At 46.6% G+C, this 18,637-nt stretch overlaps 1 protein-coding gene across 1 annotated transcript in view; it reads right to left on the bottom strand.

The window, feature by feature from the left end:
• Nucleotides 1-18,637, bottom strand: part of PSMC2 (proteasome 26S subunit, ATPase 2) — a 134,870-nt gene that overhangs the window by 6,357 nt on the left and 109,876 nt on the right. Inside the window, exons 8-10 of the mRNA XM_085654027.1 lie at nt 14,525-14,689; nt 14,071-14,158; nt 12,286-12,488 (exon numbers count right to left, since the gene is read on the bottom strand). Coding sequence (XP_085510153.1) covers nt 12,286-12,488; nt 14,071-14,158; nt 14,525-14,689 — 456 coding nt within the window. The remainder of the gene's footprint in view (nt 1-12,285; nt 12,489-14,070; nt 14,159-14,524; nt 14,690-18,637) is intronic.

Raw genomic sequence — 18,637 nt, 5'->3', positions numbered from 1 at the left:
ACTTTTGAAACCTTCGTCGATGGAGTCTTTCCCAGCATCGTCGACGATTGACTATTCTTGTCAGACTTCTCAGATGACAGAGAAGGCTTTTTAAAAGGTTATTCATACTTTGCCACTGCTCCTGCTGAAGGTAGTCCTTCCCTCTTCCTTTGCACCATGGTGAGGAGATTTGCTAGGACTCCAGCTCTCGGTCTTACGGGGGGTATTTTTTGAGACCTTTGCGTGGCAGTCTGTAGATGGTGAATGGTAAGCCCTACCCCTCTTCACTGACCTTCTGGACGAAGTGACAGATGACGAATCTTCGCTGTCGCTTGACAGTGTTTCCTTTCTAGACTTCAGCTTGTGGAGCCAGGTGAGAAGGCGACCCTCACAGTCCCTGAGACTCTTGTGGAAAAGGTGCGGCAGATCTTGCAGTCCGGTGCCTTGTGGTCCAGAAACAGGCAGTAGATGCAGTCTTTATGCCTGTCCTCCACATACAACCTTTTCTTGCCACAGGTGGAACAAGCCTTAAAAAGGGCTTTTTCTCTTTATCAGACATTCCAAAAGAAATATCAAACAATTCTGAAGAAAAAACTGCTGAAAAAACAGTAGAATAGAGTTGAAATGAGCAGAGCTCAAAGGAGACTCCCTAAGCACAACGTGCGGTAGAAAATCTGACCCTCTGAGGTTCTCTCAGGAAGGTTCTGTGGGGTGGGGCTATTCTGATTGGTTGTTGCATTATTTTGGTCTCTTTTACAAAAATAGGTGGATATGCTACCAAACAAGATGAGGCCTAGGCCTTTTCTTCTTTTTTGTAACTACTGCTATGTTATTTTTATTTACCAAGATTCCCATTGCGACGACGGGGAATGATACAAGCTATGGCACTCTATGAAAGTTCCAATACTGGAGTAAGAGCCATGTTTTACAGAAGGTATCAAAGAGGTCACCGTAAAAGCCATGAAATTAGGCCGGCATGGGAAATTAGCTGAAAGCACCAGGCATTATAAGTCATATGCCCTAAGGAACAAAACTAAGTACACAAAGTTTTATTACAGATCTGTCAATGATTTTCCTCTCTCTTGCTCATATTATTCCCCAAATATATTCGCCCTTTAAACATAATACTCTCATAACTAAACAGTGCAGTCCTTTGAGCAAGCTATCTGGTATTTTATTCCTTCCTGCGAGCAACAGGGCAGGAAAAAGTGAGACAATTCATCATCGCAAACAGAACCCAGAGATTTAAAGAGGAAGCTCAGAGAAGAACAAGTTACTTACTTACGGTAATGCTCTTTTTGGTAGAGACTATGTGGTGATAGGCAGCACCATCAGCTCAGCACGGACGCCATTCCGCACTGGAAATGGCCTGAGGAAATACAGATGCCACACCAGTGCGCTGACGTCAGTTGCTTTCAAATCTGTCTAGACACAGAGCCCCAACAGCAAATTGCTTTGGCCAGTGTGTAGATTCCTAGACTTGGGATATTTTTAATGAACATAGTGCAATTCACAGAACAAAAAAAAACGAGATCATAGCCTGAATGTCCTGGACTCTACGTTCTGGGAAAAAGGCACAAAATCAAACTGTGTCCAGAATGGCTCCAAAAAAGGGGAGCGTCTGAGAAGAAGTCAGGTATGACTGTGGCACATTTATAGCGAACCCCAAAGATGACAGGTTTGTCATAGTCTGTAGGTGGTTGACGACTGCCTGGGTCGAGCCTGCCTTCAACAGTCAATCGTCAAGGTAGGAGAAGACCAGGACCCCCTGACCTCCAAAGATGTGCTGCTAGCACAGCCATCACTTCAGAGGGACACTGGTGAGACCAAAGGGAAGCACAGCATAGTGCTCCTGCCCCACCACAAACAGAAGGTAGTCCCAATGGGCCTGCAGGACAGGTATATATAAATAGGGATCATCCAAATCCAACAGCACAATCCAGTCTCCAGAGTCAAGGGCAGACAAGACCTGGGCCAGGGTGAGCATTCAAATTTGTCCTTCAAGAGGAAAGGTTTGAGATTGAGAGGGCACAGATCTAAAACAGGACGAAGGCCTCAGTCCGAAAGCAGCTGGAATAATAGCTCCTACCCACTTCCGGTGCCGGCACCATCTCCATAGCCCCTTTAGCCAAAGGGCCTCCATTTCCTGCCTTAAGACAGACAGATGTTCCTCCTTCAGTAGTTCGGGGGGTGGTGGAAGGAGCTGCAGAAACCGCCACCAAGGGTAGGACGTACCCCTGCGGGACAATTTGCAGGACCCACCTGTCTGATGTTATGTCCCAGCAACCCATTAAGAACCATTGAATCCTGCCTCCAGCCAGGCGGCTGTACTCCACTAAGGACATCCTAAAGGTGTTTGGCAAGTGGGGCCACATTCATGATGTCCCTGACTGCAGGGGTTGGCGGGTGCCATGTCCCCGGCACTGCTGAGCACCCTGCGGAGGCTGGAGTGGCTTTGGTATGGAGCATCTCTACCGACCTGCGAAAGGTAGTGTAAGGTGGATGCGGCTGGCGTGAAGGGGGAGATAAGCCAAGGGAGGGCATTGTGGCCCTGCACTTTTTGAAGCACTCTAGAGCGGAATCTGCTTTTTCCCCAAATAGGCGAGTCCCACCAAAGGGCATATCCTTAGGAGAGGACTGGACAGCACCTGAAAGGCCTGTCGACCTTAACCACGTATGGCAACAGAAAGTGACACTAGTGCCAATGGCTCACAAGACGGAAACCAGGCCACAACGAAGTGTGAATTTGGCAGTGTCATTACTATCCTGTACGGCTTGGGTTAGGACTGGCTCAAGGTCCTCCAGGACTTGAGCTACCGAATCCCAGCAGGAAACTGGCAATGACGAACCTGAGGGCCAACTTAGTGGTAGAAAATATCCCAAAGGTCTCCACTGTTTTGGACTCCCTAGCAGGGGGGAGTAGTCGGAAAAGTATTGGGATTTGTCCGATTGATGGAAGTCTACACTTCCAAGATCTCAAGAGGAGTGCTGAGACAAAAAGGCGGGGTCACCTGGGGCAGAGAGCAGTACACTGCAATTTGACGATTTTCTGGGGAAATCAGTGAGCGCCTCATTGAAAGGTAGTAGGGGATCAGTAATGGTTTACCCTGACTGAAGTAATTTGGTCCCGATTGTTTTTGCCCTCTAAGGAGGGGTGCTGGAGGCCAAGAACCTCAGCCACCCTCCACATTACCATTGCAAAGGAAACATGTTTTTCAGGGAAAGGACCTCGTCGTGAGACAAGGCAGGAATCAAGAGGGCATCTCTGAGATCATCACACCAGTTTTTGTACTATTGGCCATTTTAATCTCCTGCATCGTAGTCATTATCTGAATCCGTCCCAAACTAGGAATGTAGATTGTGAGATCTGCCTTGTGGAGGTGGGACACTATGCAAGTCAGAAGGGAGCCGAAGATTCGGAGCATGGCCATGCGGAATGAATATGCTACTTACCAGTATGCATCTGTTCTTGGCATGTAGGGCTGCTGACATTCATATCTGTGCATAGATCGCCGCCTAGTGTTGGGTCCGGATGATTGCACATTGTTGTCCTGGAAGAGTCTTCGAAGTATCACGAGATAGGTGGCTCCTCCCCTGGACTACAGTGCGCATGGGCATCCCCTCCATCCTTAGATTGTTTTTCGCCATTGTGGCATAGATGGAGTGTAATACAGTGAATGATGACCATGCTAACTAGTAATTACTGAATGCTACAGCTGCTACAGGCGCCGGGGAGGAGGGTGGGCGATATGAATGTCAGCAGCCCTACATGCCAAGAACAGATGCATACTGGTAAGTAGCATATTCGGTTAGAGGCATGTGGGCTGCTGAATTCATATCTGTGCATAGATTATATAGCAGTCCCTCCATTTAGCGGCGGCTTCCCGTGCCAGCTGCAGCAGTCTGAAAAAGAGTTTTGAGAACAGCCTGTCCTACAGCTGCCTGCTGTCTTGAGTGTACATCTACACAGTAGTGCTTGGTAAATGTATGTATAGTGGACCATGTGGCTGCTCTACATATCTCCTCTAAAGGAATATTTCCCAGGAAAGCCATGGAGGCCCCTAACTTTCGTGTTGAGTGGGCTCGTGGGGGAATCGTTAGTGTGCGCTTAGCTTTTTCATAGCAAATCTGTATACACTTAACGATCCACCTAGCTATTCCTGCTTTGGAAATGGGGTTGCCTTTGTGCTGTGGAGAAAAGGCAACAAACAGTTGTTTAGTTTTCCTGAAATGTTGTGTTCTGTCAATATAGTACAGGAGAGCTCTTTTGATATCAAGTGTGTGGAGCATTCTCTCTGCTACATTCTCAGGATTAGGATAAAAAACTGGTAGTTCTATGGATTGGTTCATATGGAACTGCGAAATCACCTTGGGCATGAAAGTAGGGTTGGTGCGTAGTACGACCCTGTTGGCATGAACCTGTATAAATGGCTCTTGAATGGTTAGTGCCTGAAGTTCACTAACTCTTCTTAGTGAAGTAATGGCAACCAGGAACGCTACTTTCCATGTTAGAAATTGAATCTCACAAGAGTGGAGAGGTTCAAAAGGTGGTCCCATCAGTCTGGTGAGGACCACATTTAGGTTCCAGACTGTTGAAGGAGGGTGTCTTGGAGGAATCACACGTTTGAGTCCCTCCAAGAAAGCTCTGATGGCAGGCACTTTGAACAGTGAGAAGTGCTGCCTGTTCTGAAGGTAAGCTGCCAGTGCGGTTAAATGTATACGGATGGAATTGTATGCTAGATTGCATCGGTATAAGTGTAATAGATAACAGATAATGTTTTGCATCAATGCATCCAGCGGATTGATGTAATTATTTTTACAATAAATGACAAATCTTTTCCACTTAGCCGCGTAGCAGGCTCTGGTAGTGGGTCTCCGTGCCTCCTTGATGATATTCATACATTCTGGAGGCAAGTTTAGGTAGCCAAATTCTAAGATCTTAGGAGCCAGATCGCCAGGTTCAGCTGTTGCGGATCTGGGTGCTGAATCTCGCCATGGCTCTGCATTAAAAGCGTGGGTGTTAGCCGTAGTCGTTGATGCAGTACCACGGAGAGTTCCAGAAACGTAGTGTACCATGGTTGGCGTGCCCAAGTTGGAGCAACCAGGATGAACGTCATTGAGTGTTGCCTCAGTTTGCGTGCCACCAGCGGTATTAGAGGTGCTGGGGGAAAAGCGTACGCAAATCTGCCTGACCAGTTCATCCATATTGCATTGCCCTGCGACTGTGGATGTGGGAACCTGGCGGCAAAGTTTTGGCATTTTGCGTTTTCCCTTGTGGCGAATAGGTCCATCTCTGGATGACCCCACCGTTGGAAGTACGGTTGGAGTACTGATGGATGCATCTCCCACTCGTGTATTTGGTGGCTGTGTCTGCTGAGCAGATCCGCCATCTGGTTGTCTTTGCCCGGGAGGTGTTCCGCCATGAGGAACATGTTCTTCTGGATGGCCCACTTCCACATGCTCTGAGCCAGATGAGACAACTGTGGAGAGTGTGTTCCTCCCTGCTTTTGTATATAGTACATGGCGGTCATGTTGTCCGTCCGGATCAACACGACTTTGTTGCACAAGTGTACTTTGAATGCTTTCATTGCGAGGAAGATTGCCATCAATTCCAGAATGTTGATGTGCATCTTCCTTTGTTGTGTTGTCCATAGTCCCTGCACTGTGTAGTTGAGTACATGAGCTCCCCATCCCTTGAGAGACGCGTCCGCTGTCAGTATTATTTGTGGAACAGGCTCTTGGAACGGTCGGCCCTTGCAAAGGTTTTGTGGATTCCACCAATGCAGAGAGTTGTATGCCCGACCGCTCACCAACACTAGGTCTTTCAACTGTCCTTGAGCCTGATTCCACTGACGTGCTAAGCACTCCTGAAGCGGGCGCATATGTAGTCTCGCGTGTGGGACTATGAAAATGCAGGAGGCCATCATGCCTATCAACTGCATGAACACTCGCGCGGGGAGGGAGTGTTGTGGTTTGAACTTGGAAATCAGCATTTGCATGCTGTTGATTCTCACTAAATTTGGCTGAGCTGTGGCCGCCAGAGTGTCTATAGTCGCACCTAGGTACTGTTGTACGTGTGCTGGCTGGAGATGGGATTTTGGGTAATTTAGTGAGAACCCCAGACTGTGAAGGAGGTGAATGGTGCGGGACATGTGGCTGGCACATTGCTGGGCTGACTTCGCTTGAACGAGCCAGTCGTCCAGGTAAGGGTAGACGTGTATGTGCTGCCTCCGTAGATGTGCCGCCACCGTAGCTAGGCACTTTGTGAACACCCTGGGTGCTGTTGTCACGCCGAAGGGAAGGACTTTGAATTGGTAGTGCTGCCCCTGAACAGTGAAACTGAGGTATTTTTTGTGTGAGGGGTGAATGGGTATGTGGAAATACGCATCTTTGAGGCCAGTGTGGCCAGGAAGTCTCCCTGCTTGAGCAGCGGGAGGACTTGCTGTAAAGTGAGCATGTGAAAATGCTCCGAAAGAATGTACCGGTTCAGGGGTCTCAGGTCTAATATAGGTCTGAGTGACCCGTCCTTTTTTGGTATTAAAAAGTACAGGGAGTACACCCCCGTACCTTGCTCGTGGACGGGTACGACCTCTTTGCACCTCCTGCTGTAAGAGCGTTAAGTGCTCTGAGGACATAGGACGGTTTTTTGGAGGTATTGTGGGTGGAGTTGAGGTTAATTCTAGGCAGTAACCGTATTTGACAATATCTTTGACCCACCTGTCCGTGGTGATGGAGTTCCACGTGGACAGGAACCTTTGTAGCCTTCCCCCGACAGGTGTTATGTGGTCGGGAGGAAGGGAGAGGGCGTCACTGCTTGTTCTTGGGGGAGGACCTGGTGTTGCCGTAGCCGCGTCCTCTGCCCTTTGTGCTGGAGCCACGATATCCACCCCGGGTGTTTTTATCGTAGGTGCTTTGTGTGTTGCCCTTGTTGTATGTTTGCTGTGACCCCTGTCCTCTACCTGCTCCTCTATTTCCGGGGCGACGAAAGGAGCCGCTCCGAAAGGACTGCGTTTGTAGGGCCCCCATGGACTTTGCAGTGTCTGTGTCCTTTTTTATTTTCTCTAGGGTGGTGTCAACCTCCGGCCCGAATAAGTAGTCGGGGTTGACAGGTTGGTTGAGGATGTTATTTTGTACCTCAGGTTTGAATCCGGAGATTCGCAACCAGGCGTGTCGTCGCAACATGACGCTAGTGTTTATGGCTCTGGCAGCTGTATCCGCGGCATCCAGTGCACACTTAATGGATGCATTTGTGAGCAGTTGTCCCTCCCTGATGAGGATCTCTTCACCTTCTTTGAATTGGTCAGGGAGATGTTGGAGTAGTTGTTCTAATGTGTCGTAGTGCGCTCGATCGTAGCGAGCGAGGAGCGCCTGAGTATTGGCAATGCGCCATATGTTAGCTGCCTGTGCGGCAACCCGTTTGCCGGAGGTCTCTAGCACCTTGGACTCTTTGTCCGGGGGAGGAGCATCACCTGTTGTTTGCGAGTGTGCCCTCTTGCGAGCATTCGCAACTACAATAGAATCCAGAGGTAACTGGCCTCTAATGTAAGTAGGGTCCCCAGGCGCCGATCTGTATTTCTTGTCGATCCTGGGGTTTATTACTCTTGCCCTGGTGGGTTCCTTGAAGATGTCCTTTGCTGGTTTGAGGACACCCTTCAACATGGACAGAGTCTTTATATTCCTTTCTGAGGATGCGAAAGTATCCATGAGAAAGTCGTCCTCGACGGTGTCAGAGTGAAGTTGCACCCCATGATTGGCCGCAGCACGTTCAATTAGAGCGTTGAACGCGGCAGTGTCCTCTGTGGGAGATGTTTTTGCTCCATAGAGTTGCGGGTCCTGTGCATCCATAGGTGCACCTGAGTCTACAGGGTCATCCCAAGCTTGATCAGGGTCCTGTTGGCCATCAGGGTCCATCTCTCCGGGGTAGGGGACGTGGTCACCCATGTAGTCCTCCAAAACATCTGTGTCGGATTGTGTGGGAGAGAAGGACTGTGGATCCTGGTAGGGGGAATGGAGAGGTTCGTAAAGAACTGATTCCAAAGCCACTGGCAGCTTTCTCTTAAGCGGGATCCGGAAGGAGTCCAAAGCTGGCTCAGAAGTTATTCTCCTTTTGTGGAGCATCATCCTGCCGGTGTCGGCGTCGATGAAATGTGACGGGGATGTCTCCGCAGGAGAGCGTTCGGCAGGCGTGATCGTGGTATGGGTGACCCGTGTCCTGATTTGGAACAGTTTCGGGGCCGTGGATGGCGGCAGGCCAAAAGTAATGTTGGCCGGTGCCGAAGAGACTGTTGGAGCTTTTATCGGCTCGGAGCCCGACGTGTCCTGGAGGACTGTTTTGTTTTTGGTGCGTTGCGCAGCAACGGGCCGCACCTGGAGCGCCATCGATTCCTTTGCGCCGACCGGTTCTGTAGAGGCGGGCGTGGACTTCTTCGGCGCCGGTGAGTCATCGAGTCGAGGGGCAGTAATGGCCGTCGACGTCTTCGATGAGTGTGCCTTTGGTGGTGCTGTCGAAGCGGTGTGAGACGCAGCAGGCAGTTTGACCTTTGGGCTCGGAGCCGATTGCGTCGGTGCCGGGAGCCGAGTAGGTTTGGTGGCACCGAAGGCCTTTTTCCGTATGTCGACTCCGACGTCGGCCGCTGCAAGCTCGGCACCGAAGTCTCGTTTGGTGCGCTCGGTGCCGACGGGTTTTGCTGGCGTCTAAGGTGTGGTGGGCCTCGATCCGACCAGCGTCACTTTCGGTTTCGGTTTCAGTTGAACCAATACAGCTTTTGGTTTCGGTTTCGAAGCAGGGAAACCAGCCGGTTTGGGTATTAATGGCTGCCGCTGAATGTCTGAGGCCGGGCCAGAGGGCGGGGCCGAAGAACTGCGGGATAGGTCTTGGGTAAGGCCCGAAGGCGATCCCTCGACCGGAGCCATAGATTGGCGCACTGGGATATCCTCAGTCTGTTCGGGTAGGCCTTGCTCGTCACCGGAGCTACTCTCTTCGGCCCCTAAGGCCTCATTTTAGTCTCCTACCTCGGTGTCGTCTTCATCTCTGCGAAAGAGTCTTTCTTCGACGTCTTCCGATCCGGAGTCATGTTCGGAAGCGGGACTGGAGGGAAGGTTCTCCACGTCTTCGACATCTTCGTTCTCGGCGCTGAAGATGTCGGCCGGTGCCGGTGCCGCTTGCTGCGCTTCGAGTTTCGCTGCTCGTCGATTCCGGAGAGTCTTCTTGGATCGGAATCGGGCACAGGCCATACATGTAGATTCGTCGTGATCCGGTGAAAGGCATTTGTTGCACACCGGATGGACGTCGATGTGGGGATATTTCGCATTACATACAGGACACCGCTTGAATGGTGTCCTCGATTCCATCGTCGATGACGGGTCGATGGTTGGGTACGATGCGAAAAAGTTGGTTCTGGAAGTTAGTAAACTAACAAGATACTATCGATACCGATCGGGAACAGTACCGACGCGAACTAAAGGCCTTTTGGCCTAGAAAAAGTTTTTCCTAACTTGAGTCAAGATAAGCACATCCGAACCCAATGGCGGAAAAAAACAATCTGAGGATGGAGAGGATGCCCATGCGCACTGTAGTCCAGGGGAGGAGTCACCTATCCCAGGATACTTCGAAGACTCTTCCAGGACAACAACGTGCAAACATCCGGACCCAACACTAGGCGGCGATCTATGCACAGATATGAATTCAGAAGCCCACATGCCTCGAACACTCTGCGCCGAACGAAAACAATACAGACGAATGTAAAGGCCTAAATACTCAAAGAGCTAAGATTAGGACATCCGAACCCAATGGCGGAAAAAAACAATCTAAGGATGGAGGGGATGCCCATGCGCACTGTAGTCCAGGGGAGGAGCCACCTATCTCGTGATACTTCGAAGACTCTTCCAGGACAACAATGTGCAATCATCCGGACCCAACACTAGGCGGCGATCTATGCACAGATATGAATTCAGCAGCCCACATGCCTTGAACATATTTATCCGCCTCGGTTTTACAGACTGCCTCGGAAACTTGGGTTGTGCCAGAACAAGCTACGGGATGGGCTACAAAGTAAATCAACTTTGGGAGCGAGATTAAGGCATAGCAATGCCCTTGCTCCTTCTCAGTAATACAAGAGTGAAGGGGAGTGGGTCCCACTAAGATTTTTTATGTTTTTTTCTTCAAATTACCTGAAAATCTAGAGTGTGACTATGAGTAAATTCGGGAACGACTTCTGCAACTTCTGGACTTGAATCGGGACTGAGGGTGAACCTTGGACTTGGATCGGTTGTGAAGTCTAGTCTTTCAGTGCTTGGTGACAGGGTTTTACCTTGCTGTCCGTATGGCCTTTCGGTTAATCGGTGTGCAGGTACAGAAGGCATTAGCACACAGGCACTACAGGCAAACCTGACGAGGATCTTTCACAGACACTTGCTTGTGACAGTTCTTCCGAGGTTTAAAATCTATCATTTTGGGAGGGGGCATTTCCCTTGCACATAGTAAATTTGGAGGTAAATAGGTCTCAGAGAGATGAGCAGTAGCTCCGAACCCGCATCTGGGGATGAAGAAAGAAAGAAACTGACTTCAGCATGAGGGAGAGGAACCTATATTGCCCTTCATGTCATTTACAGAGCAGAACTGCATCTGTTCAGAGCCACACAGTGCTACCTACTGGCACACAGATGTACTGCAAAAAAGTTTCTGGACCCATTCTGACACTTGCAGGATATTCAAAAGGTGAGGAATCTGCAGTTAGAAGTCGCTGTCCCAATTGGTGTTCATTAATCAAAACACTGGTAGGCAAAGCATCGATGCAAGGGAGTCACGTATAGGCCCTTTACTACAAGATACCTGTATGTTTTCTTTCTCATTAGGAGAATTGGTTAGAAAACTGTACCCTTAAAGGGTGAAGTGTTTTATAATATTTATTTGCGCATTACCAGACCTTTACACAGCATTACCATATCGCCTAGAGTGTATTTCAGAGTGCTCAATTAAACATGGACAATTGTGGTGCGATAGTACTTTGTGAATAAATAAGTGTTATCAGAATTATACATTTGAGGTGCGATTTGGGTACAGTTCAACTGGTTCCCGACATCAAATGACCTACAAATGGAAGAAGAGTGGTGCATGGCATCTGAAAAATTATGGCTTACCTTACAGGGATATTGCAGATGGAGTTACGTCAAGGAACAAAGTGGTTTTTTTTTGTTCGGCTGCGGTATGTGTTGTTCTCTGCATCCCCTCAAATAGCTGCTGTCATCAATTATCTCAGCTCTTTGAGACCTGGATGTTTGTTGGGGATCTTATGAGATGTAGGATGAGGTCAGATCGTTGACTAGGACTGCCATGCGATGGTCTAGTGACTGTGGTTCCCATGTCTGCATGATGCAGCTGACCCAATTGTTATTCGCTGGCTGGATTTTCAAAGGATCAATTAATCCACTTTAAAGCTGTACCAGATATTTTAATCCACTCTTTTTAACTTGAAATCAGAAAGGCTTGGTTCACAGGATCGGAGAGTAGCAGTGTCAAATGACTGCATTAAGTTCAGGAGAATAGGAGGTCCACTGGATTGTTGTCAATATGGTTTCTGTGCCTCTTTTCGGTCTACTACCGACCACTATATATGAAGGAGGTCAAGTGGTAATTTCACCTTTAAGAACTCTGCTGGAATACAGCAAACAAGAGGTTGCTTCTTAGACCGCAGATACCTTTGGTTTGGAAGATTGTTGGATTTTAGTTTTCAGAAGGGGTGACAATAATTGAATGCTTCAGGGGACTGTTCCCTTAGGTAAGGAAATACTGCCAAGGTTTAGACTACCAGTGGCGAAAGTTGAGGCAAAATGAGTACATGCTCTGCGGGAAGCACAACTTCGTTGTAAAAGGGGTAGGCAGGTATGTCCTGCACCTTTCCATAGCCACAGCATGGGCCTCTATGCATCCAGAATATATACTTGATCAGAAGTTATAAATCTACAGCCTAAATAAGCAACCACATGGGCATTACATGTAAAAATGTTTTACCAGTCTATGAGAGTGTATTACTACTCTATATCAACTGTAATCTGCCTGAGGCCGTATGCTAAAATACCAATTATTCCTGTTGAACCTCGCAGCCAACCAAAATGCTTGGTGAAAATAACAAAATGACCGTTTGCTTCAATATCTTCTGCAGTAATGATTAAATCACTGAATTAAGATATAGATGTTAGTACCAGACACCTGAAGTCTAAACCTCTTTTGCGTGCTGTGAGTCATTCTCAAGGTGCGACTAAGTATAGGACACATTACTTAAAGCGAGTAAAGAATCTCATTCTCACCTCGAGGTCCGGCAGGCTAAATTCAATCTTCCTGTCCAGCCGTCCAGGTCGCATCAGAGCAGGGTCCAACGTGTCAGGCCTGTTGGTTGCCATAAGCACTTTAATATTGCCTCTAGGGTCAAAGCCATCCAGTTGGTTGATCAGCTCCAGCATAGTGCGCTGCACTTCATTGTCACCACCAGCCCCATCATCGAAACGAGCACCTATATGGGATAACAAATACAAGGATTGTTTCATATCAAAATAATTTGTTGACAAGAGTGTAATCATTTCAGCTCAAAAACCGAAGAACACTGCAGAACAAGAACATTTGTTGTGAACAAAGTAATTTTACCATGTCATTTACAAGACACTGGATAGGATGGATGTGAAAATATTCATTTTAAAACATCCTAGAGTACATCGAAATATAACCCCATATTCACATGTGGTACAACTTCCCCAAGGGCTAGAATGTGTGAGTATTACGGAGCACACAGATTTGCACAGGACACATCCAAAAAACACATTGACAGTTACACACCCTAACATACACTACCACAGGATGGATCCTTCGGTTTAAGGAGTATTGCACTCTCTTTAGAATTCCACTTCTTGACCTCAGATAATAGTGCTGTTTTAATTTGGCCTAAGCACAACCTACTGTCAGAGTATACACTTGGAACCCTCTATAGATTGTGGTTATCACACTCACCATTGGGATCGATAACTGCACCTGTTGTGAGGGGGGGTCATTTTTAGGTCTCGCCTAGGCAGCGCTTGTGCGGTCTCTTTGAGATACGCTGTATTCAGGATATGGGCATTTAGCTCCACCCATACATTTTATTGGCTCATTGTAGTGTCTTTTAGAATTGAATTTATTTCATTCTTTTCGGTTGTAACCTCCCATTAGAACAGCCCCTCTTACATGTGACTTTATTCGGTTCTTTTTATTTTCACATTCTCAGCACTCTTCTTTTTTTAAAAAATAATTTCAAGGTAGCTGGATATGCAGACACAACAGCACCTTCCCCAAAACACTCCTCCACCCCCCCCCCCCCCACCCCCCCATTTTTTGGGCCTTCAGCTTGTTGTTATTTGCAGCGCGCACTTTCACTTTAGTAAATCCCATGTCCAGCTTTCCCTTTACCAATGGCGGCCACGCCCTTTTTTGTTCTGCGTGACTTGCTGTATTCAACGTAAAAAATATCATGTGTTTATCTATTGCAGCATACTAAGACGCGGTTTCACTTAAACAATGCCATGCCCCGCTTTCACTATAATTCTCTTTAAAAATGCCAGCTGCGCATTTCTTTTGTTCTGCGCAGCTCGCCGTATTGAACTTGTTTGTTGGTTCCGGTCCTGTTGCTGGTTGCTTACCCCCCCAAAAAACGTTTTACTGCTAAGAGTTTAAAAAGCTAAATCCGTGACTCACTGTGAGAACTTGGGTTAGATTTCTGGTTGCCCTGCACTCATACTTTGGAAGGCAAGTGACACTTCTTAAAGGGCCTGAACATGGCAAAATCTTCTGCTTGCAAAATAAATGGGTTCTAAATGTACATAAATCAGAGAGGAGAGACTTAAGAATGTCTGCACAAGAGTGTAACAAATATAAACAAACACATACACCCATACACTCGCGCACAATAACAGATGAGGTCTACATTAAAATACATTTCAAAGAGTTGCGCTATATCCAAAAAACCCAAACTAAAAACACCTCTTCTGTGGCTGTGTTACATGCACCTATTCAGAAGGCATGCAAATTAGTAACTGGCAGGAAGGGTTAAGCAGAGCGAAGCCTACCCCCAATGGCATCAATTTCATCGAAGAATATCAGACAGGCTTTCTTTGTCCTGGCCATTTCAAAAAGCTCCCGGACCATCCGCGCTCCCTGTGTGACAAATAATGAAGAGAAAATCAATTTGGGATGAAAAGTTACATACTGTATTTTAGAGATTACATTACATGGCTCCTTGGTTTACTTAGTAAGAAGAAATGCAATTGGATAATAATTTCTACAAAGAAATGGAAACAGTTTATTTTCTAATCAGTTTGGACGACTTGTTTTCAGACCGAACAAAGTATTATTCTGTAGTCTACCACTGGCAAAATTCTGCTAGAAGCAAACACTGGACTAGTGATTATCGACTGGCATGTAGACTCACATTAATGAGTAAAAAGAGCAGAAAAGGCTCGGAGGCAATTTAGCTGAATTGGGGTTTGTTTACTTCCACGATTAAAAATGACATGACATTACCTCACCAACATATTTCTGCACCAACTCTGAGCCAATTACTCGGATGAAGCAGGCATCTGTTCTGTTGGCTACAGCTCGAGCGCACAAAGTTTTTCCTGTACCTGGTGGACCAAAAAGCAGAACACCTTTTGGAGGTTCAATTCCAAGATTAACAAAGCGCTCAGGCTGTAAAGATACAAGAAATCGAATTAGAGAATTAATAATAACCCACATTTCAACAAATCTGCAGCTGTCCAACTATATCCTGCTCATAGCAGTTGTCACGAATGACCTAGCTCGTGCCCAACCACAACTAACACAGTTTTAATTATCTGTGCCCATGGAATTACGAGCACATCGCTAATAGACCCTGCTCAAACTCCACTTTGTGCCTTTAAGTTTTGCTGAGCAGCAACTCTTCCGAGGGCTGGAAGATGTGCTTTCTCATTCAAAGAACATAACAAGGCTAGATGTAAAATTAATTCTCCATATGGGGCTTTTTATTAAAGTACTAACCACAGGTAATGTATATGAGACTCAAGTATAAGATGATTACGAAGAAAGAAAAACGCTGCGTACCTACAAGATGTTAGCAGCTTCAGGCTAGTCTAGTTTCACTTGATGTCATCCCATCATCTAGCGGCTGAGTTTTGAAAAACATTGTTAATTTGAATAAGGCACTGATCATGGGTGAAGTCAGTACAAACCATAATGAGGTCAATGAGAAAAAGTACAGTGTCGCAAACAGCAGACATCTTCAAAGTCCATTTTCCTTGGCATTGTGTAATGGGAATAGTTCTTCTGCAGCAATGTCACAGATTTTTTTCTTTAGTACAGAAAGCAAATATGCTTCTAAACCTATGGATGAAAAGGAATATGCTACTTACCAGTATGCATCTGTTCTTGGCATGTAGAGCTGCAGATCTACACACTTTTGCATAGATCGCCATCTGGTGTTGGGCCCGGATGTTTGCAGTTTGTTTTTCCTCTTGGAAAGTCTTTGGAAGTCACGAGGTCGGTGACTCCTCCCTCGGATCGTATTGCGCATGGGCTTCGGCTCCATCCTCAGATTGTTTTTCGCCAACAGGGAAAGATGGAGCGTAGTAATAACAGTGAAGAAACCCATGTGTGTTGTATCTAAATAAGAAAGACTGGAACAGATACAGATACAGATGTAAGGGAGGCGGGTGGGCGTGTGTAGATCTGCAGCAAAACATGTCAAGAACAGATGCATACTGGTAAGTAGCATATTCCGTTCGAGGCATAGGAGCTGCAGATTACACACTTTTGCATAGACTATACAGCAGTTCCCAACCTTAGCAGCGACCACCAGTATCTGCTGCAGTGGTTTAAAATAGTGTTTTTGGTACAGCCTGGCCCACACTAGCTTGCTGCTTGGTTTGCACATCTACACAGTAATGTTCAGTGAAAGTGTGCGGTGGTGACAATGTAGCTGCTTTGCAGATATCTAATGGGATGTTCCCTAGAAAAGCCATAGAAGCCCCTATCTTTCGTGTAGAGTGGGCTTTAGGGGGAACAGATAGCGTTCGTTTTGCTTTGTGGTGGCAAATCTGTATGCATTTTACAATCCACCTAGCGATCCCTGATTTGGAGATGGGGTTGCCCTTGTGTGGTGGAGAGAAAGAGACAAACAGTTGTTTGGTCTTTCCGAAAGGTTGTGTTCTCTGGATATAGTAAAGTAAGGCCCGTTTAACATCTAGCATGTGTAGAGCCCTTTCTGCAACAGTTTGAGGTTGCGAGAAAAATACCGGTAATTCTACCGATTGGTTTAGATGGAAGGGGGAAATGACTTTGGGTAGGAATTTTGGGGTGGTACGGAGAACAACCTTGTTTTGGTGCATTTGGAGAAAAGGTTCTTGTATAGTAAGTGCTTGTATCTCACTGACCCTTCTAAGGGAAGTGATGGCTACAAGAAAAGCTGTTTTCCATGTGAGAAATTGCAACAGTACCCAGGTCCGTGGACTATTGTGGGTCACCCCATTATTTCATAATGTATCCACTTTGTCGACATCCAAAACATTGAAAAAAAATAATAAAATAAACAAAAGGATTTATGGCAAAGGGAGGCTGAAGGCCAGATTCCATCATAGAGACCTTAGGTCTGCTCGCCTTAATAGGTGGGGGGGGTGGGGGGTATGGTGCGGGTAATCACAATTATATGTGGCTTGAACGATGCTAAAAAACGGAGAGAACTGAAGGAGTATTTAAAGACAACACACGCTGATATTGTATGTATACAAGAGACCCATATTGAAATATCCCATAAATATTTGCTAGAACAACTAGGTTATCAGCTTTTAATATGCACAACGCAAGGGACCAGGATGCAGGGGGTGGCCATCTTAGCACGGGGAGGGATGGTGACAGTAAAAAAACAGAAGGCAGATCCCTATGGCCGATGGGTCATAATAGAATGTAAGATGCGAGGTCTCGATTTCACACACTGTTCTATCTATGCTTCAACAGTCGATGATCCAGAGGCTCTGGACCATATCAACGCACAAATGACAAATTGGCCTATGCCTATCATAGTTTGCGGAGACTTAAACATTAACGGCCTGCAGGGCTTGTGGAAAAATGACCCAGTTAGGTTCACGGGCCGAAAGAAGAAAAGCCATAGGGCATTAATACAGATGATGCAGGACAATGGGCTGATTGATATATGGGAACAGCAAAATGATAGGGATGGGGGGAGCACCTATTACTCTGCTCCACATAAATCATTAGCTAGATTGGACTATTTTTTGGTTTCATCAGCGTTGTTATCGATTTCTAAGGTTAAAAAATTACCACGGGTGGTATCTGACCATAGTCCTTTGGTACTTGACATCAATGTTACAAATCAACAAAAAAAGATCTAGTTGGACTTTGGAGAGAGCTCTACTACATGATCCTAAGTATACTACCCAGATGGATAGTTGGTTAAAAGAATATCTGAAGGTAAATAGAGGCTCTGCCTCCCCCAGAGTAGTCTGGGATGCCATGAAGGCTGGCATAAGAGGGGAGACTATTAGCTTTTCGTTAAAGCAAAATAAACTAGAGAAAGAGGAAATGGAGGATAAGCAGAGAATAGTTGCCACCATCGAAGAGGAATTTATTAAAGTAATTGAGGCTAAACAAGAAATTGCGGGAATAATACACAGGCTGGCTATAGCAAAGGCAGCTGTTGGCGAGCTTCTTGCAGCTAAAGCGGCAGGAAAATATATGGCGTGGAAACAGGACCAATATGAGTTCAGCGAACAGATAGGGCGCATATTAGCTATTCGGACTCGACAGGTGGCTACTAGAGGGCAACTTTTACAGATTAACTCGGCGGTAGGGGTTATAGCGACAACGCCAAGGGAGATATGCTCTGTCTTTCAAGAGTTTTATCAGAACTTATATAACCCTGAAAGAGGCGCGCCAGGTGGAGAAATAGAAAGTTATTTAGAGAGTGCACAACTTGAGAAATTGACAACGGGGGATAGAGCGGACTACGGGCAGCAATAAAAAATTTACCAGCTGGGAAAGCGGTGGGTCCCGACTCTATACCGCTTGAATTCTATAAAAAAGTTCTCCCTGGCATTGAAGAGGATCTCTATCAGCTAATGGTTGATACACAAAGAGGGGCGACACCTCCCGAGTCTTGCGGGGAGGCAACTATGGTGGTATTTCTTAAAAAAACACAAAAATCCAACTGATCCTGGGTCATATAGACCTATAAGTCTGATGAACAGCGATACTAAGGTCTACTCTAAGATGTTAGCTAACCGCCTTAGTGCTATCATTGGCAAGATATCTTCCCGTCAGCATGGGTTTATCCCCGGCAGGGGTACAGGGGATAATATCCGTAGAGTGTGTGCAATGTTTGATGGGACGGCAGCTTCACGAGACCCTATGGCTTTAATTTTATTAGAGGCGGAAAAAGCGTTAGATAGGGTCTCGTGGGGCTTCCTCTGGGCGGCTCTAGAGAAGGCAAATATAGGAGATGTCTGTATTGGGGCCTTGAGAGCCTTATATAAGAATCCTACGATAAGATTAAGGATCATGGGTGAGCAGAGCGGGATAATAAGGATTGGACGGGGCAAAAGGCAAGGGTGCCCCTGCTCCCCGCTACTCTTCGCTTTTTATATA

This window comes from Triturus cristatus, chromosome 4_1 (genome assembly GCF_964204655.1).
Source record: "Triturus cristatus chromosome 4_1, aTriCri1.1, whole genome shotgun sequence".
NCBI classification, from domain to species: Eukaryota; Metazoa; Chordata; class Amphibia; order Caudata; family Salamandridae; genus Triturus; species Triturus cristatus.
The sequence above is the reverse complement of the archived record's forward strand: the minus strand, read 5'-3'. Positions and strand labels throughout refer to the sequence as shown.